Source organism: Choristoneura fumiferana, chromosome 13 (assembly GCF_025370935.1).
Source record: "Choristoneura fumiferana chromosome 13, NRCan_CFum_1, whole genome shotgun sequence".
NCBI classification, from domain to species: Eukaryota; Metazoa; Arthropoda; class Insecta; order Lepidoptera; family Tortricidae; genus Choristoneura; species Choristoneura fumiferana.
The window spans coordinates 15,779,552-15,797,682 of record NC_133484.1 but is presented as its reverse complement, the minus strand read 5'-3'; the positions used below and the strand labels follow the sequence as shown (position 1 = coordinate 15,797,682).

The 18,131-nt window shown below is 34.9% G+C and overlaps 1 protein-coding gene across 17 annotated transcripts in view; it reads right to left on the bottom strand.

The window, feature by feature from the left end:
• LOC141434168 (uncharacterized) overlaps positions 1 to 18,131 on the bottom strand; it is a 500,735-nt gene that overhangs the window by 367,171 nt on the left and 115,433 nt on the right. Inside the window, exons 5-9 of one of the 17 annotated variants that reach the window (XM_074096500.1) lie at positions 13,153 to 13,188; positions 12,134 to 12,169; positions 11,709 to 11,744; positions 11,282 to 11,317; positions 6,272 to 6,522 (exon numbers count right to left, since the gene is read on the bottom strand). The exons of 14 other annotated variants lie outside the window; for them this stretch is intronic. In XM_074096500.1, coding sequence (XP_073952601.1) covers positions 6,287 to 6,522; positions 11,282 to 11,317; positions 11,709 to 11,744; positions 12,134 to 12,169; positions 13,153 to 13,188 — 380 coding nt within the window. In that variant the 3' untranslated portion in view covers positions 6,272 to 6,286. Of the gene's footprint in view, positions 1 to 6,271; positions 6,523 to 10,765; positions 11,020 to 11,281; positions 11,318 to 11,708; positions 11,745 to 12,133; positions 12,170 to 13,152; positions 13,189 to 18,131 lie in introns of those variants that run through there. 2 more of the 17 variants (XM_074096499.1, XM_074096502.1) reach the window with 2 other exon arrangements.

The window sequence follows — 18,131 nt, the reverse complement described above, 5'->3', positions numbered from 1 at the left end:
GGTGGTAGCAATCCGGGCGGTCCTTGCACATCGCACAAGGTCCTATCACCTGCAATGAACTTGAACTTTAGGTCGTACAGCCAAATTAAATAATGTTGAAATATGAATATTTAATAATACCTACCTGTAAAATTTGGAATTGAAATAAAAAATACAAAAAGCTTCCAAAAAACCAATCTTTATTTAATAATTGTTTATGTAAACATATTTTCATCACACTTGCTCGTAAACAGTGTCGAAACATGCAGGCTACCTTGGTTTCAACCCACCAAATAAAACCCTCGACCTTAATGTGCTTGTCATGAAACCCGTGGTCGGTAAATGAGTCATTGCGCGTACAAATGTTCTTGTCATGAAACCCAAGGTCGGTAAATGAGTCTATGTGCGTACTGATGCTGCTGCGCGCGCTGCTGCAGGACCACATGCACACGCACGCTGCGGCGCATGCTGCGGGAGGGGGAGGGGGAGGGCGGCGCTACCAAGAGCGCAGCCTAAGGTATCGCCAATATTTGGAAGAATTATATTTTTTCTTTTAGAAATATAAAATTTTACTCGCAAATGTGATGAAAAACATTGTATGTCGCACGGGCGGTACTAGAATTACGAACATCGACTCATTAAAGCCCTCAGTCTTCGACTTCGGGCTTCTAATAGACTCTCGTTCGTAATTCCTTATTTACCGCCCTTAAGACACAATGTACTATAATATTAATCTATAAAGCCGATTTAACAATAATTAAGTAAATAAAATAGAATGACTGTTGGCCATAGATAATATACTGGTGAAGTTAATATACATATTACATTAAATAAAATAGTATATGTCATACAACTTTATTTAATTTAATGCTTGTGATCATCCGTGATGTTGGCGAATTCTCCTTCAACGGTGAGGATCTTGGCTTCATCCAGCATGTCCAGTGCTTTTTAATTCCAATGGTAGAATGAAGATAGTATTTGTGTACCTTATACTTACATGAGTATTTTTGCTGTATTAAAGAATAAACATCTCAAAATAATTTAACAGAAAAATAGTACATTATTTTCAGTCATTAGGTAACAGTCAGTGTCATGTTTCGAACATTCGACTCTAAGCATAATTAAATAGGTACTTAAACTTAATACAAATTTGCGACCATAATAAATTCTTAAACTTAACAAAGTCGACCTAGCACAGTAAAATCTTAAAGTTATTAAATTTTTCCAACTACGAGTATGAACTCGTAGTGCCCTGAAATTTAACAAAAATATCTCGTACCTCTAAACATTTGAGCATCAAGTGTTTGACGCTGTATATCACACATTATTAATAGTTAAAAAACTCTAATAATTCACAGCACCAACTATTAATAGTTTTTCACAACCTTATTGGTCAGCGAGGTAATTAACAATAATTTTAGGGCCTACGCTGGTTGGCGCGGGTGCACGGACGGGCGCATGACAGCGGGCGTGGATACAGTAATGCTAGCGGTACGCCAAAAAAAGCTGCAAATGGTGTTAAAAACATTAAAAATCGGAACAATTGGTCTTGAAGCCATATGAATCAATTTGACCCGTAGCACGAAAAAATACAAAAAGTAGAGGAGTTACGACGTCATCTTTTTTTTGTACGGGATTTTTTTTAGTTCTGAAACCTATCGTGTGTGGTATCTAATGAAAGGGCTTACTTACTAAGCCGATTCTAAAAATATATCACATGATTACTTGTTTTAAATTAAAATAAAAATCATTTTCAAGACCTACCAAGTTTGGGCTCCTCCAGATATGATACGATTGAATCATTATTTGTAAAATATACCTAAAGTGATATGTAATAGCTTCATATCCAACCCCAAGAAAGCTATTTTGAAAATATTTACATTTACGATTTTTTTTATTATTGTTTAATATTACAAAATGTGATGTGGGTGTGCTACAGACTGCCAAAGGAGATGTGCATATGCAGGCGCAATAAAGTCCCTTGTGCGCCCATCTGTATATATTTTCATATATATTTTTATATATAAGAGGCTATTACATATCATTTTAGGTATATTTAAAAAAAATAATGATTCAACCGTATCATATCTGGAGGAGCCCAGCTTGGTATGTTTTGAAAATGATTTTTATTTTAATTTAAAACAAGTGACTGCAATATAATGATGTGATATTTTTTTTTGAATCGGCTTAGTAAACCCTTTCATTAGATACCACACACGATAGGTTTCAACATGACGTTATAACTTCTCTCCTTCTTTGTTTTTTTTTTCCGTGCTACGGGTCAAATAGATGCTTATGGCTTAGCGCTGCTCATACTATTTTTCAATAAGCGTCCACCCGCTCCGTGGAAACCGCGTCGGCCCTAAAGTCACATATATTTTAATATTCTTTCTTAAAATGTTATAAAACAAAATAAATGTCTTCAACTTCTTATTCACAGCGAAACTTAACTTTTATAAACTAATTAAACAAATAATATGATAAGATTTTACTATCGAATGGAAAGATTACGAAATTGAAAAGTAACAAACAAATTATAATAAAAATAAAACTGATTAAGTGTAAACAACACAGGTTAAACTTAATTGGTACACTAACATAATCATTCACTTTTCTATGCCGTTAGCGTGTAAAAGTGATTCAATGAATGATGACATTGAGGCACTGACGGGCGGGCGCCAATTAATCTCACCGCCTTACAACGACTGCATCAAACAAAATATAACTACGTTCAAATAACCAAAACTCAGCCCAACTCAGGTCATAAACATTAGATACTTAAATAAAAAAGAACTTGCTTAGATAGCAGTCTTGAATGCAGATCAATGATAAGGGACTGAAAGTGCAGTTACACTAGGTCAAAATTCTGGCGTTCGATGAAGCCGTTACGATGTCTACCGCTCTAAAGAGCGGTATAGCTTCTGGAATTGACTGCACTTTATCTCCGTTTCTTTTAAGGACCTACTTACATTTTACAAAGAAAAAGCTACCCAAGTCCGACCTATGAGAACATTGCAGTGAATATATGATAATGATAATTGAAAGTAATGAAGTCACGGCTTTGGCCTTAACCGCACTTCAAGCCCTTGATCCTGATAATTTATTCTATAACATGGCTATGCTCGTTGTCCGTTTTAACGATGACGTCGTTTTCTGTATACAACGTGGCACCACAACGACGGTAGCTGCAGCGCCAGCGCCGTTGATTCCCTGTCTTGCTGGCAAGCAGGAACTTCTGCTTGCCCACCACGATGGTCGCCGTGCCCCGGCGAGTCTTACCAAACACTGGCCCTGCAATAATTAAAAAGCTACATACCAGCGTGCAGGACAGGACAGTAGCAAAGGTGCTATTGGTTAAAAGTAAAACAAAAAGACTAAAATAACTAATTATAGAAGTTAAGAACATAAACAGAATTTTTTTTTGATGTATTCGGATGGGAAGACAAAGAAAATGGTGTAAAGAGTTGAAAACGGTTGAAATACATATAATTATTTGGGGTCGGTGTACTTTTTGACTAAAATATGCCATGCATAATAAAAAACGTGAAAAATTCACAAAATATAATTGAATAGGACTAAAGCAACAAACAAAACAAGGAAATGCATGCAAAAGTTTTATTATATATTAGGTATCCATTAACTGTGCCGTATCCCCATCGCACAAAATATTCCTAGTTTCGAATAAAATAAACATAAACAAAACAAAATATGTAACAAAGGTCTTTGAACTTTTATGACTTCTTAAACTAATCTAAACCTAAATAATATTTTTGAAGGAATACGAAACTAAAGACTGTCCGCGATAAAATCCGGGCATGCCTGATCTGATTGTATCTTTGTAATGAATGCTAATTTTCAAGCAGCACTTTTTTGAAATAGTCAGTGGTTATGAAAATACATAATAAAATTACAATCACAATAAAATGTTAGAGCGTCTGTGAGTTTTACCTTTATGTATTTCACTGTGCCTAAATTGCTCTGTACAGCGTTTTTTGATAATCTTCACTCGTTTTTTACTTCAATGCCACAATTGTATTTATATTTTCACAAGCTGTTTTACGCTCATTAGGATATTATGTTTCCAATAAAAATCATGATGTAACTGTTTTCTACTTGAGAGAGTCGGGAAAACTTTCTAATCCAAGCAACCAAAAGTAGTTTCTATATGGGAGGCATTTTTCTGTCAAAAAGGCAAGTTCACCAAAGTTATAACACTTCCAAACTACCTCAATCTGAAGTTAATTCGAAAAATATTAGCTGTCGTGACAACACAATGTTAAGCTATAAAGTGGATTGTCCAATTTAAAAAATATATATAAACTTTACATAAAAACCTAGAAAAGATCGTCAGAAGACGCTGTACAAAATAATTTCGGCACAGTCTAATATATAAAGCTAAAACTCACAGACGCCTTAACTTTTTATTATGATTATATTTTTATTATGTAGTTTCATATTACTTAAAAAAAGTGCCGCTTGAAAATTAGCATTCATTACAAAGATACACCAGATCAGGCATGCCCGGATTTTATCGCGGACAGTCTTTAATGTCGTAAAATGGGCTACAATTCAAGCTTAAATACATCAATCATACTTAGATTGGTGAGATTGGAGTGAGTTCATTGGATACTCTATTAAACTAGGAAATAACGTTAAATTATAAACTAAAAATGTCAACCGCTTTTAAAAACCCGAAACCTAAAATAAATAGGTATTTTGTCTTCTATCTTACTTTTAAAATTGAAGTCATTGTTTCAACTCTTTCAAATAGTAATTATTAAATATCTACACAGCGCAACCGCTAATTAATACCAACCAATAATATTTACTACTATTTTTTATCACGAAACTTCAAACTTTATATAGCCATTTTACTTGAACACATGTCACGTTGGTTAGGATCAGACCACTCACAGCAACCTTAGTACCTCGTTTACATTCAGCCCCTGCCGATGCTATTTGTTATTGGGGGCAATGGCGCTCATGGGGAGACCTTTGTCCAGCAGTGGACTGCTATAGGCTGATTATGATGATGATGCTATTTGGACTGACGGTAAACGCCAGAATAACTGCCGTGGCAGTATCGAGAGTAAAAAATCAGGCCAAGTGCGAATCGGACTCGCGCATGAAGGGTTCCGTATCATTATCTATACAACATTAGACGTTAGCAAAAAAACGGGGGAAAAAACAAGTTTGTTGTATGGGAGCCCCTTAAATATTTATTTTATTCTGTTTTTAGTCATTGTTGTTATAGCGGCCACAGTAATACGAGTACATAATCTGTGAAAATTTCAAGTGTATATCTATTACGACTCAATAGATAGAGCCCTGTGACAGACGGACAGACAGAGAGGCAGACAGCGGAGTCTCAGTAATAGAGTTCCGTTGGCATCGTTTGGGTACGGAACCCTTATAATGTTAGTGGCAAAGGCAGGAGCACGAAAGCGATGAGTTTCTGGACGCTGCCCATTTAGCTATATCAACTTTCCTATTTTCTGCCGCGAAAGTGACTGAACGTAAACGAGGAACAGGAGCTTAGGAACTTTAAATTATGTTAACCTTTAATGATTATGCTCATTCCGCGTGGCAATGATAACGTCATCAAGGGTGGTGATGGAGGCCCGGCATTTTTGATGGCTTTTGTTGCAAGTCCATCGCACCTTGAGGCCTTTGGCTCTGCACTTGTAGAACCGATATGGCCCGATCTGAACCACTCTATTGCCTGATTTTGTTATGCCGAATACTGGTGCTGAAAAGGCATTTTTCGTCAGTTTCATGCAAGGGACATTAATGGATACATATAATATAATACAGATATTCTTTAATCATACGAATAAAAAATACAATGATACTTTGACAACAGCCAAAACAAGGATGGATAACTAGTACCTACATTGTTGAGTTAGAATTATTACAAAAATACGCAGCAGTTACCTAATAGACATTTTCTTACTTTTTTATAGTTGGTTATTACCTACGAATAATAATTCATAGGTTATTACCCTTATTTTCTTCAGGTCGAACACGCTCTACAAGCCAAATAATAATTCACATAAAACTATCCAAAACTTAAAATTGGTACAGTCAACGTCATAAATAAGTGATCACTTTTGTACCTTGTCACTTTAACGTCATGTTTGAAAAGCCATACAAAATTGGGTAACGACTGAAAGCGACAAGGTACAGAAATGATCACATATTTATGACGTTGACTGTACCTAAATAAAACAAAAAACCTATGGACTAAACTCACGCTAGAATTAGCGTGTAACCAATGTTTATTTCAGAAGCTAACGTATTTCAAACACTATACGAGTTCCTTCGCAGAGCTACACCGAAGACGATGATGTCGGTGCGTATGGTCGTGGTGGTGCAATATCTTCACGACTTGGTTGTCGACTGTCGTAACTCTCACTTTACACCCGTACGGCTTCTTGATGCAGGTCCAACTCTTTTTGGGCCCTCGGGAGTACTCCATGTTGAACCGGTAAGGCCCTAACTGCAGCACCGGATTGCCCTTGTGAGTATGACCGAACACTGGGGCTGCAAAAAAAACATAGCCCTAGTCTCAGGAAACATCAAAACAATTATAATGTGTTACAGGTGAAAAACCCTAATGCAAATAATTCCAAGGGACACTCATCATTTTGTTTTATTTCTACGTTTCCAATTTAACTTTAAGTTTTGCTCATTATAAAGACCAATTAATTTCTTTTAACAAATCATATCAGTGGGACACCTTAGCAGGCTAAAAAAATCATATCAAGCCAAATTCATTATAATGTAAATTAAAGTTGTAAACTGAAAAACAAATGCCGTAGCCGGCATAAATATCGCTTTACATATCACATTTGTCAATGTTAATTTTAGAAAATACTTTTACAATTTTGTTTTACTCGAATGCTTTCTCAAATTTTAATAGAATTTGTAATTTTGTGTAATAAAGTCCATGTACTACTTACATATTTTCTTTTCCTTTTTTAAAACAAATGTCAGATTCACAGAAAAAACAAATAAGCTTTTACTTATTTACTTGTAAAGTTACTAGCGACCCGCCCCGGCTTCGCACAGGCAAAGTAAAAAAAAAACGGCCAAGTGCGAGTCGGACTCTCGTACGAAGGGTTCCGTACCTATACAACATTAGACATTAGCATAGAACGGCAAAAAAACACGTTTGCTGTATAGGAGCCAACCTTACATATTTATTTTATTTTAATTTAATTATTTATTTTTAAAGTACATTTATAGAAATAAATAGGTACCGGTTGCCGTTATTAATATCGAGCAAAAAAAACACGTTTGTTGTAAACATTTATTTTGTTCTGTTTTTAGTATTTGTTGTTATAGTGGCAATAGAAATACACCATCTGTGAAAGTTTCAACTGTCTAGCTATCACGATTCATGAGATACTGCCTAGTGACAGACAGACAGACAGACGGACAGTGGACTCTTAGTAATAGGATCCCGTTTTTATTACACTTTGGGCAGAGAACTCTAAAAAGACACACTCGCACGAAGCCGGGGCGCGTCAACTTAATAGAGTAAATGCATTTTTTGATTTTTTTGGTTAGATTGATATTTTTACTTTCGTAATATCTTTTGAATGGAATGTCCGATTTGAATTATTCAAAAAGGTAATCTACAGGTATTGAAACCGTCTTGAATACAAAATTATTTATTTGGATAAGGATTAATACAAAGGTATGGATGAAATGGTCTGATTTTAGTCATCAATTCTGTCAACTTTTAAAATGTAAAAAAGTGGTTATATATATATAACTATCGCCAAGTTTTTTGTAGATCTTGATGTATCGTGAAACATTTTTGTTACATTATAGTAGTTTTAGTACGGAACCCTAATTTTTTCTGTTAATAAATATAGCCTATGGCCGCCAACCTTGCTAAATTTAATCTGGTCGAGTTTGATGTTTGTGAGTGTGGCTTGGGCATTGCAAACACTAATCATATATTTCTCTCATGTCCTCTCCATGACAACTCCTTCCTTTATGAACAGCTTATATCCTACAAAGTCCCATTACCTACGTCCATCTCAGTCCTTTTAGCCTCTAATGACAACTATATATAACGTATTAAACATATCTATAAATAATAATAATTATATTAAAATTTAAATATGTATTCCTCATCTCACTAAATTTAATTTATCATGTGTACCTATGTAAAATATCTTTATTTCTTTCACTTTAATCCCATGTAATCTTCTGTTGAATTCCGTATTCCGTATTCCAAGATCCTGTATTTTCTATTGATTTTGTTTCCTTACCTTTCCGCGTCTGTGGCGGATGCGCAAACCGCGCGTCAGAAGAAAAAAAATAGCTTATGGCACTTTGGAATACTTTAGCATTCTAATAGTGAAAGAATTTTTAAAATCGGTCCAGTAGTTTGTGAGTTTATTCGTAGCAAACATCCAAAAATCCAAAGTTTTCCTCTTTATAATATTAGTATGTATAGATATAGATTAGTATAGATAAGTGAACGATTTTTTTCTAACTGGCCAGTTCGGAATGGCCGTGGGAATTTTCACTTTTGGCGCATGTAATCTTATAAATGACAGTTGCCTCACAATCGTCGTAGCCTTCAGTAGCGCCTCCAGTTGAAATGATGGAGGCCCAAGCTCATTGCCACGCCCAATTTGCAAGTACTATAATATTCTGGGTTTTCGCAGTTGCAAAGATTAGCCAAATCGTTCCCGGTTCAGGTCGTAGCTGGTTTAAAAAGTCATCATCATCATCATCATCATCATCGTCAGTCGCAAGACGTTCAATGTTGAACAATGGCTTCCCTCTTAGAGCGCTACAAAGAACGACAACTCACCACTTGCATCCCCCACTCCTAGCAGGAGGCCTGTCAACGCTTCTTCTTCCGTTTCGTGGTCGCCACTTGAAGATCTTTCTCCGCCAACGGTTACTTATTTGTTCTTCGAGCAATGTGGCCCGCCCAATGCCACTTCAACTTGCATATTCAAACTCAAACTAAAGAAGATATTCTACGAGACTACAGATTCCTATTACGAAGCCATAATAATAATCTTTAGTATATTTATATTTTAATTATAGTTCTGTTTCAAACAATTAGAATAAATGTTTTTTTAAGAATCAAATATCAGATACAGATTCAACTAAGTATTTATTATTAAAATTTTACTACAGACTATTTTATCTCTAGTACATTCTAAATAAAAACAATAACTTGAAATGTTACAACGGAATTAATATCTAAGTTTTCATTTATAATTTACGTCTGAACAATGTACAATATTAATAAATCATCGTTATGAAAAAAAGAAAATAGTCATAAAAATTAAAAAAAAAATGTTGGCATGTCAATGCCGTTATGTTTAAAAATCGCGGAGTAGAAGCATCCGTTCTTTCCTTTCCGTCCCTTTCTTGTTATTTCATAGTAGATTTTTTTTTTTACTATTAACTTTACTCATTAATTATAGTACTTTTCGGATCGGATGGGTACGGTGACACATGTCATTAAGCAATTAAAGGGTAGTAACAATGTAAATTCGAATCGATTTATTGCGATTCTCGATTAAATATGCTAAGGGTGTGTAATCGATTTTATTACTGATAGTTTATATTTTTAACTAGTTTTTGCCTGCGGCTTCGCCCGCGTAGCAAGTGTTTTTGCTTGTCTATCGGGATCTCACAAAACATGCGGTCTTCTTTGGCACTATATGAAAACTAATAACGGTAAAAAATTAACAAAAACCGTAATAACAAAATGAATAACAAAGTAACAGTAACAGTTCAAAACATCAAACAATACGAAACACTCGATACAGACGCATTTAAGGACCTTCGCTCTCGTACTAATTGACAGATGATACGAGTCAAACGATTTGACAAGATTGTGGAATCGATTCGGTCGATAAGCAAAGTCAAACTCTATTGAAATAGAGTCCCGTTTTACGCGATGAAAGTTGACGAGAGTAAAATTTATCTTTTTAGTTTTAAAACATAATAATATATTTTTAAGTGATTTTTGTTTCTTATTACGAAATCTTTTAAGCTACAGAGATTTTTTTTTTGTTCTTTCGGGATTCAAGTATATTTTTTATAAATTATTGGCCTTCATGTTCATCTTCATGTTCATAACCATCATGGCATTCATGGCGTGGAATGGAAAAAACGCAAGTGTCACCATACTCATCCTATCCGAAAAGTACTATAATCAATGGTACATGCCCACTGCTACACTTTCCAATGTGTGGAAAATATATTGGGTTCCACAATAACTAGCAGTTCAGCAACGGAGGCTCAACTGCTCTTCAATTGTGCTTTTTTTAATGTGTTAAAGTTAGGGTGAATATCCTCAATTTTTGAGTTGTGAGTCACGTATTTTCGGTCACGTTATTTTAGTTTTATACGCGACTCAACAACTCAAAAAATTACGCTCGTCTGGCTTTTTTTTTATACGACGAAGGCAAACGAGCAAGTGGGTCTCCTGATGGTAAGAGATCACCACCGCCCATAAACATCTGCAACACCAGGAGTATTGCAGATACGTTGCCAACCCAGAGGCCTAAGATGGAATACCTCAAGTGCCAGTAATTTCACCGGCTGTCTTACTCTCCACGCCGAAACACAACAGCGCAAACACTGCTGCTTCATGGCAGGATTCACCCTAAAGCTCCGATTAAAGTTAAAAATAAATTTACAGACAATCTAAAAGATGTTAATTATTTAGCAATAATCAATTTAAAAAAAATTGATTTTTATGAAACAATTTCAATTAATCTTGATTTTAAAATTTTATTCCCTGTGTCGCGACCTATAGAATTCTGTTTCGTTTTCGTTTTTTGACTATCTTGGTGTTGGAATGAGTATGCACGTTTCTAATTTCGACAAACACGTTATTTTCAGTGATCAGCCTAGCATTACATCCAGTGCTTCTTTTACTGCAGTACCAATGCATTCTGACGTAATCATTTCTACTATGTAATCGGTAAAACTTGTAAATGCCCCATGATAGAACTGGGTTACCCTTCGCGGTGTACTGAATACTCGCCTCTGAAATAAAATAATGTGTTTTATAACACACTAGATCTTGTAATTTATTATTACGAAAAAAAAGTTAATTGATTGCCAAGTTGGTGGTGGGCAAAAATCATTACTAGGCCCTCTTGCGTATGAAATACAAGTACAACTTAATACTCTTCATCACTCATGACATCAAGCAAGATCAGTAACAGAAAAGTCTCTGAGCTTTTAATCCATTGTAAATTAGTAAGATTAATAAGGATAAAAAATAGGTATAATAGTGATTAATTACCATCATTTGATTGTAGTCTATTTACTCGTTTTCCTTCTGTAACATAAAAATAATTCGTTATCTATAAGTAAATACCATATTACCAGGTAGAATATCACATATACATACGTGTCAAATTTATAGTGAAGAAATAAAATTAAACATCTGTTTCATTTTTTACTTCTAAAGCACACGCTTAACAATTTTACTTTCCATCTGTAAATTAAATGGAATTCTCAAAGTTTAGTAAAAGTACTTAGTTTAGCATATTCTAGTTCTTGCTATTTTTTATTACAAAAAAAAGTTACTTAGTTGATTGTCAAGTTGGTGGTGGCCAAAAATACTAATCAAACTAGATCAGTAACAGAAACGTCTCTGAGCTTTTAATCCATTTTAAATTAATACAACCATAAAGTAGGGTTCAAAAAAGGTTATAAGGTTTACTTACCATCATTTGGTTTTGGTCCATTTTCTCGTTTTCCTTCTGTAAGATAAAAAATAATTAGTTATTTAGAAACACCGTATCACCAGGTAGAATATCAATACATACGTGTCAAATTTAAAATTAAGAAATAAAATTAAACAACTATTTCATTTTTTACTTCTAAAGCACACGCTTAACAATTTTACTTTCCATCTGTAAATTAAATGGAATTCTCAAAGTTTAGTATAAATACTTAGTTTAACATATTCTAGTTCTTGCTAATTTTTATTACAAAAAAAAAGTTCCTTAGTTGATTGTCAAGTTGGTGGTGGCCAAAAATACTCTTCATCAAACTAGATCAGTAACAGAAACGTCTCTGAGCTTTTAATCCATTTTAAATTAATACAACCATAAAGAAGGGTTCAACAAAGGTTATAAGGTTTACTTACCATCATTTGGTTGTGGTCCATTTTCTTGTTTTCCTTCTGTAAGATAAAAAATAATTAGTTATTTAGTTATTTAGAAACATCGTATCACAAGGTAGAATATCAATACATACGTGTCAAATTAAAATTTTAGAAATAAAATTAAACATCTGTTTCATTTTTAGGGTTCCGCAGCCAAAATGGCAAAAACGGAACCCTTATAGTTTCGCCATGTCTGTCTGTCTGTCCGTCCGCGGCTTTGCTCAGGGACTATCAATGCTAGAAAGCTGTTATTTTGCAAGGATATATAAGTAAATTATGCCGACAAAATGGTACAATTAAAAATAAAAAATAAATTTTTTTTAGGGTACCTCCCATAGACGTAAAGTGGGGGTGTTTTTTTTTCTCATCCAACCCTATAGTGTGAGGTATAGTTGGATAGGTCTTTTAAAACCATTAGGGGTTTGCTCAGACAATTTTTCGATTCAGTGATTTGTTTGCGAAATATTTAACTTTAAAGTGCAAATTTTCATTAAAATCGAGCGTCCCCCCCCCCCTCTAAAAACTAAACCGGTGGGTGGAAAAATTTGAAAAAATTCAGGGTAGTAGTAAGTATATCAAACTTTCAAGGAAAAGTATAACGGCTACGTTTGCTTGAGAATTATTAGTAGTTTATAAGTAAATAGCAGCCTAAGGTATAAAATATACCTAAATTTGAAAGATTCCGTAGAAAATACGAAATCCTTAGAAAAATATAACTTAATTTTTTCGTAATGGCTACGGAACCCTATTCTGGGCGTGTCCGACACGCTCTTGGCCGGTTTTTTTTCCTTCTAAAGCACACGCTTAATAATTTTACTTTCCATCCGTAAATTAAACGGAATTCTCAAAGTTAAGCGGAAATACTTAGTTTAACATATTCTAGTTCTTGCTATTTTTGATTACAAAAAAAAGTTACTAAGTTGATTGTTAAGTTGCTGGTGGCCAAAAAACTCTTCATCAAACAAAGATCAGTAACAGAAAACGTCTTTGAGCTAACTTACCATCATTTGGAAGTGGTCCATTTACTCGTTCCCCTTCTGTAAGATAAAAATAATTAATTATTTAGTTATTATAAACACCATATTACCAGGTAGAATATCAATACAAACGTGTCAAATTTAAAGTGAAGAAATAAAATCAAGCATCTGTTTAATTTTTTACTTCTAAAACATACGCTAAATAATTTTACTTTCCATCCGTATATTAAATATAGTTCTCAAAGTTTACTGGAAACACTAAGTTTGATATATTCTAGTTCTTGGCATTTTATTACAAAAAAAATGTTAGATGATTGTCAAGTTGGTGGTGGCCAGTGGTTTTCGTGCCAAAAAAAGCCTAAATTTAAATGGTGGTAGGTTTTCAAACACCTTGTTTCCTTGATTTCCGTTAACTTCGACAGACGTCTCAATTCATCGATAGAAAATACCTGGTAATTAACTTTCTGGTCAAATTGAAAAACATTTTTTTTTCACACGTGATGACGAAACTTTGTATAAGGGTTCCAATTTTACCCTTTTTGGCTACCGAACCCTAAAAACAAACAAATGAACATTTTGTAGGTACTGAATTTTTAAAGACTGTTTTTCTTAAAACAGTAAAATAAACTTACTTCATAATATACAGAATCGATCTCGCAAAAATGTACCTACATAAATATGTAAGAGATCGAACAAAGAAAGAATAATCGTAATTGGTTCACAAGCGCCGAAATCATCAGCAATCGTACAAAATACACGTTATAACTGAGTTGACAAAAAACCATCCCATCCGATTAAAAAAAATGATTATTATTTATCTAATTACTGGTTCGCCTTTGTAGGTACATCTATTTCTCTTGTTAACTGTAATTTTCATATGTATTGTACATGTACAATAAGGAGTTACAAGAATAAGAATTATTTTTTCGCAATTCGCAAAAAAAAAATACTATAATTATAATTCTTGGCAGTGTATGATTTTAATTTTAATGAAATCATTAATATGGATGTGTGCCAATAGTCCGAATTAAATATTTTTGAATTGAATTGAACTAATTACAGAATCCACGAAATGTCCATTCGGTTTAATGATTGTGTTCATTCACTATCTTGATAATCTGGTTTTGTAATGTTGACACATGGGCACGGCAGCCGCGGCTGTGTTTCGTACACTTCCACCGAAACATGGGTCCCTTGTACCCGCTCTGCCGGTTGAAACGGTGGGCGCCTAACTGCAACACTCGGTTCCCTCTCAACGTCGTACTGTACACAGCTTCTAAAATTTAACATCAACAACATCAACAAGCTTCATGTACTTTATTTCTTATTCTTTGTAGCAATAAGTGGCAAATATGTAGACGAAGAGTTCGTAAAATATGAGGGCATACGCTTGCTGGCGCAGTTTGCAAGGAGCGGGTGGACCTCTATTGAAATATAGTATGAGCTGCGCCAACTACACGCATCGACGCATGCGACGGATTTGACCTGCACCCGCACCCGCAGGAGTGCGCCCGCTCCGTGCATCCGCGGGCAGCTAGTATAGGGCCTGAACATTTCCGGCCGAGCCAATAAGAGATTATTCTATAAGTAAAAGTCACTTTATTTGCCCACAAAACCAATGTTTAAAATACAATATTTTGAAAGTATTTTAAAACTTCCTGGTAACAAGCAACAGATACAAACTTAAATATTTATTTATATGCACACACACTAGGGCTCGCAACTCTGATTTTTTTGAAATTCATTGTCGAAATTATTTTTGAAATTTACTACAAAACTTTAAAGTGAAGGAAAACATAGTACTAGTAACCTGCACAAAAAGCGAAGCAATTCAATGGTATGTGTGAAGTTCCCAATCAGCGCTTGGTCCGCTGGGAACTACGGTCCAAGTCCTTCTCATTCTGAGAAGAGGCCTGTGCCCAGCAGTGGGATCTATTAGCTGCGATGGTGTGCGTACACATTAACAGCCACAATTAAAAACCCTGAAAATAATTTAGGCTGTGTTCAGTCAAACTTGCCTAATCACCTGTTTAAATACTCCTCATTAATTTTATACACAGTGTAGCTCAGAAAAATCCAGAATCCTAGATTGATTGATTAGATTGTAATATATATAGCTATAAGAGACTGTTTGTTTCTGAATAAATAAAATAAAACATAAAATAAATTAATGCAAGTCAACTTTTAAACGTTATGTATTGTTAATACGTACTTTTACTTTTTATGACCGTATTTTCATTGTCATACTACATTTCCGCACCAAATTTCAAGTCGATGCCATTTACCGATGAGGAGTTCCATCCTGCAGAGACGATCCTGGCTGGACCACCAGGATGTCACTGCCAGATTATTATTGTATTGTCACCAGATTCACATACGTATGCCAAATTCAACTAGCAAGATTTGACCCGCACATACATACATATATATAGATACTTATTGCAAGTTAAATAAAAGCTTTTAAAAATGATTGCATTCTTCTAATCTCATCTGTTTCAATAAGCAAAAATTCTGCTGATTTAAATAAAAAACCAAAAGATCGCCTTAAATTTGGCAGGGATCCGTGTCTCCAGCATACCAAGGGTTAATGATTGTGATCCTTGTTTATTTGTATAATGTCGTCGTCAAAAGTGACGATGTGGGCGCGACACCCGTTGGCATACCTGGTGCATCGCCACCTTTGTTTCGGGCCCTTGTATCCGTGTGCTCGGTTAAAGCGATGCCCACCTAGCAACAGCACCTTAGTACCTGAGCGGGTCGAGGAGAATATTGCTTCTGAAATTAAATAAGTCAGATTTTATTGTAGCACTTCACATTTAATCCGAAATATTTAGGTAAATATAAGTTAGTTATACGCAGCGGTACACAATTTGGCACTCTCTACATACAAAATACCTATATATAACTGCATACATTTGAGCGCCAGATTTTTTGCCGCTCAGAATATTTTTCGCTATACGTCAAATAATTTATTATAGTGGTTTATTTTTCATGGGAAAGTCGTATTCAAAATTATCTCGTCTAAAGTTTAATACACGTTAATGGTTATGGTCTGCGTTAATCTGTACAACCTCGTTCTCAAATGTGATAACATGGGCTGGGCAACGGTTTCGCGTTCTGGTACATCTCCACCTCAACTTTGGGCCTTTGTACCCGTGCGCTCGGTTGAACCGATGCCCGCCGAGTAATAGGACCTAGTGCCGATGCGGGTCGTAGAAAATGTTGCTCCTAAAATTACGTCAATTTATATTACGAGTATAATGTATAAGCAAACTCTTTATTGTACAATAGGAAATAAACTAATACAATTTACAAACTTTAACGTCTAGCTTTACATTATGTCTAAATTAAAACGTAAATAATTCAGAAATTAAATATCAGAGTACCTAACATCTCATACTTTTGTAATCATTAAAATATAAAATATGTCGCAATCATAGCTATCCCTTAGATCTCTTGTTCAAATCTCTGTTTTAGCCACTTACATGCGACAGATTACATGGGAAAATAGAGACCTTTGTATTTGTAAAAGAATTGTATATGTCGCAGGGAAATGATAAAAACAGGGATTTTATCAAATTCCTCAGGGATATGATCAAGTCCTGGGAGATGATAAAAAACATCGCGTTGTATCATTTCCCTTGCGGAATTCAGTGATTTGATCAAGTCTCCGAGCCATTTTAGAGGAATGATAGAATTATGGCAATGGCCGATGGATTTCATCATTTCTCTTAGCGATTTGATTGAATCCCTGAGCTGTTCTAGGGAAAAGATTAAACGAATCAATTAAGTCAATTCAATTTGAACACTTTGAAGGCTAATGATGATGATAATGTATAGGGATTTGATAAAAACTAGGCGTGTTTATTAAAATGTTCGAATCTAGTTGACTTAAATAACTCGTTTTATCTTTTACCTGAAACAGCTTAGGGATTTTATGAAATTGCTAAGGGAAATGAAGAAATCCATCGGCAATTGCTATAATTCAATCATTCCCCTAAAACGGCTCGGAGACTTGATCAAATCATTGAATTCCGCAAGGGAAATGATACAACGCGATGTTTTATTATCATCTCCCGGGACTTGATCATATCCCTGAGGAATTTGATCAAATCGCTGTTTTTATCATTTCCCTGCGACATATACAATCAATCACAGTCGAATTTTATACTTTATACATCCTTAATGATTATGTCCTTTTGGCATCCGCATGATTTCGTTTTCGTAGCTGATGACAGAAGCTCGACATCCTTCCAGCACTCTATTACACCTTCACCGCATGCGAGATCCCTTGTAGTTAAATTTATATAGTCTTCTAACATTGGCATACGTACTATATATTCTTTCAAAATTTCAAGTCAATTCAATCACTGGGAGTACGCACAATTCGGACATTTTAAGTTAATTAAAAACATGTTAAATATAAGAAAATTTCAACAGACATAATTTCATAACACAAAAATTGCATGTTTAATGAGTATGTCCTTTAGGCATCTGAATGATTTCATTCTCGTAAGTGATGATAGTAGCTCGGCATCCTTCCGGAGCTCTGGTACACCTCCACCGCATGCGGGACCCCTTGTAGTTAACGTCGCGGTTGAACCGGTAACTATTCAGAACTAGCACCGGGTTACCTGCCCGAGTCTTGGTGAATAATACTTCTGAAATTATTTCACATTTTCATACAGCAAGTTGTGATTAGGCATATCGGTAAGTTAGCGTTGTTTAAATACAGTAAAGGTCAGAAATACCGTACAGAGCTGCAGATATATTTATACATTTATTTAGGTACGATGCTATAGATCTTATGCTATCGAATTTAAACAATTAAGTTAATGTTTTATATTATCCAGCATTAACTGAGCTTGAAATTTTTGTGTTACGTTTAAAATTTTATCTTGTATTAGCCTGTTGCTCGCGACTCCGTCCGCGTAGAATTCGTTTATCGCTATCCCGCGGGAACTATACCATTTTCCGGAATAAAAACTGTCCTATATCTTTCC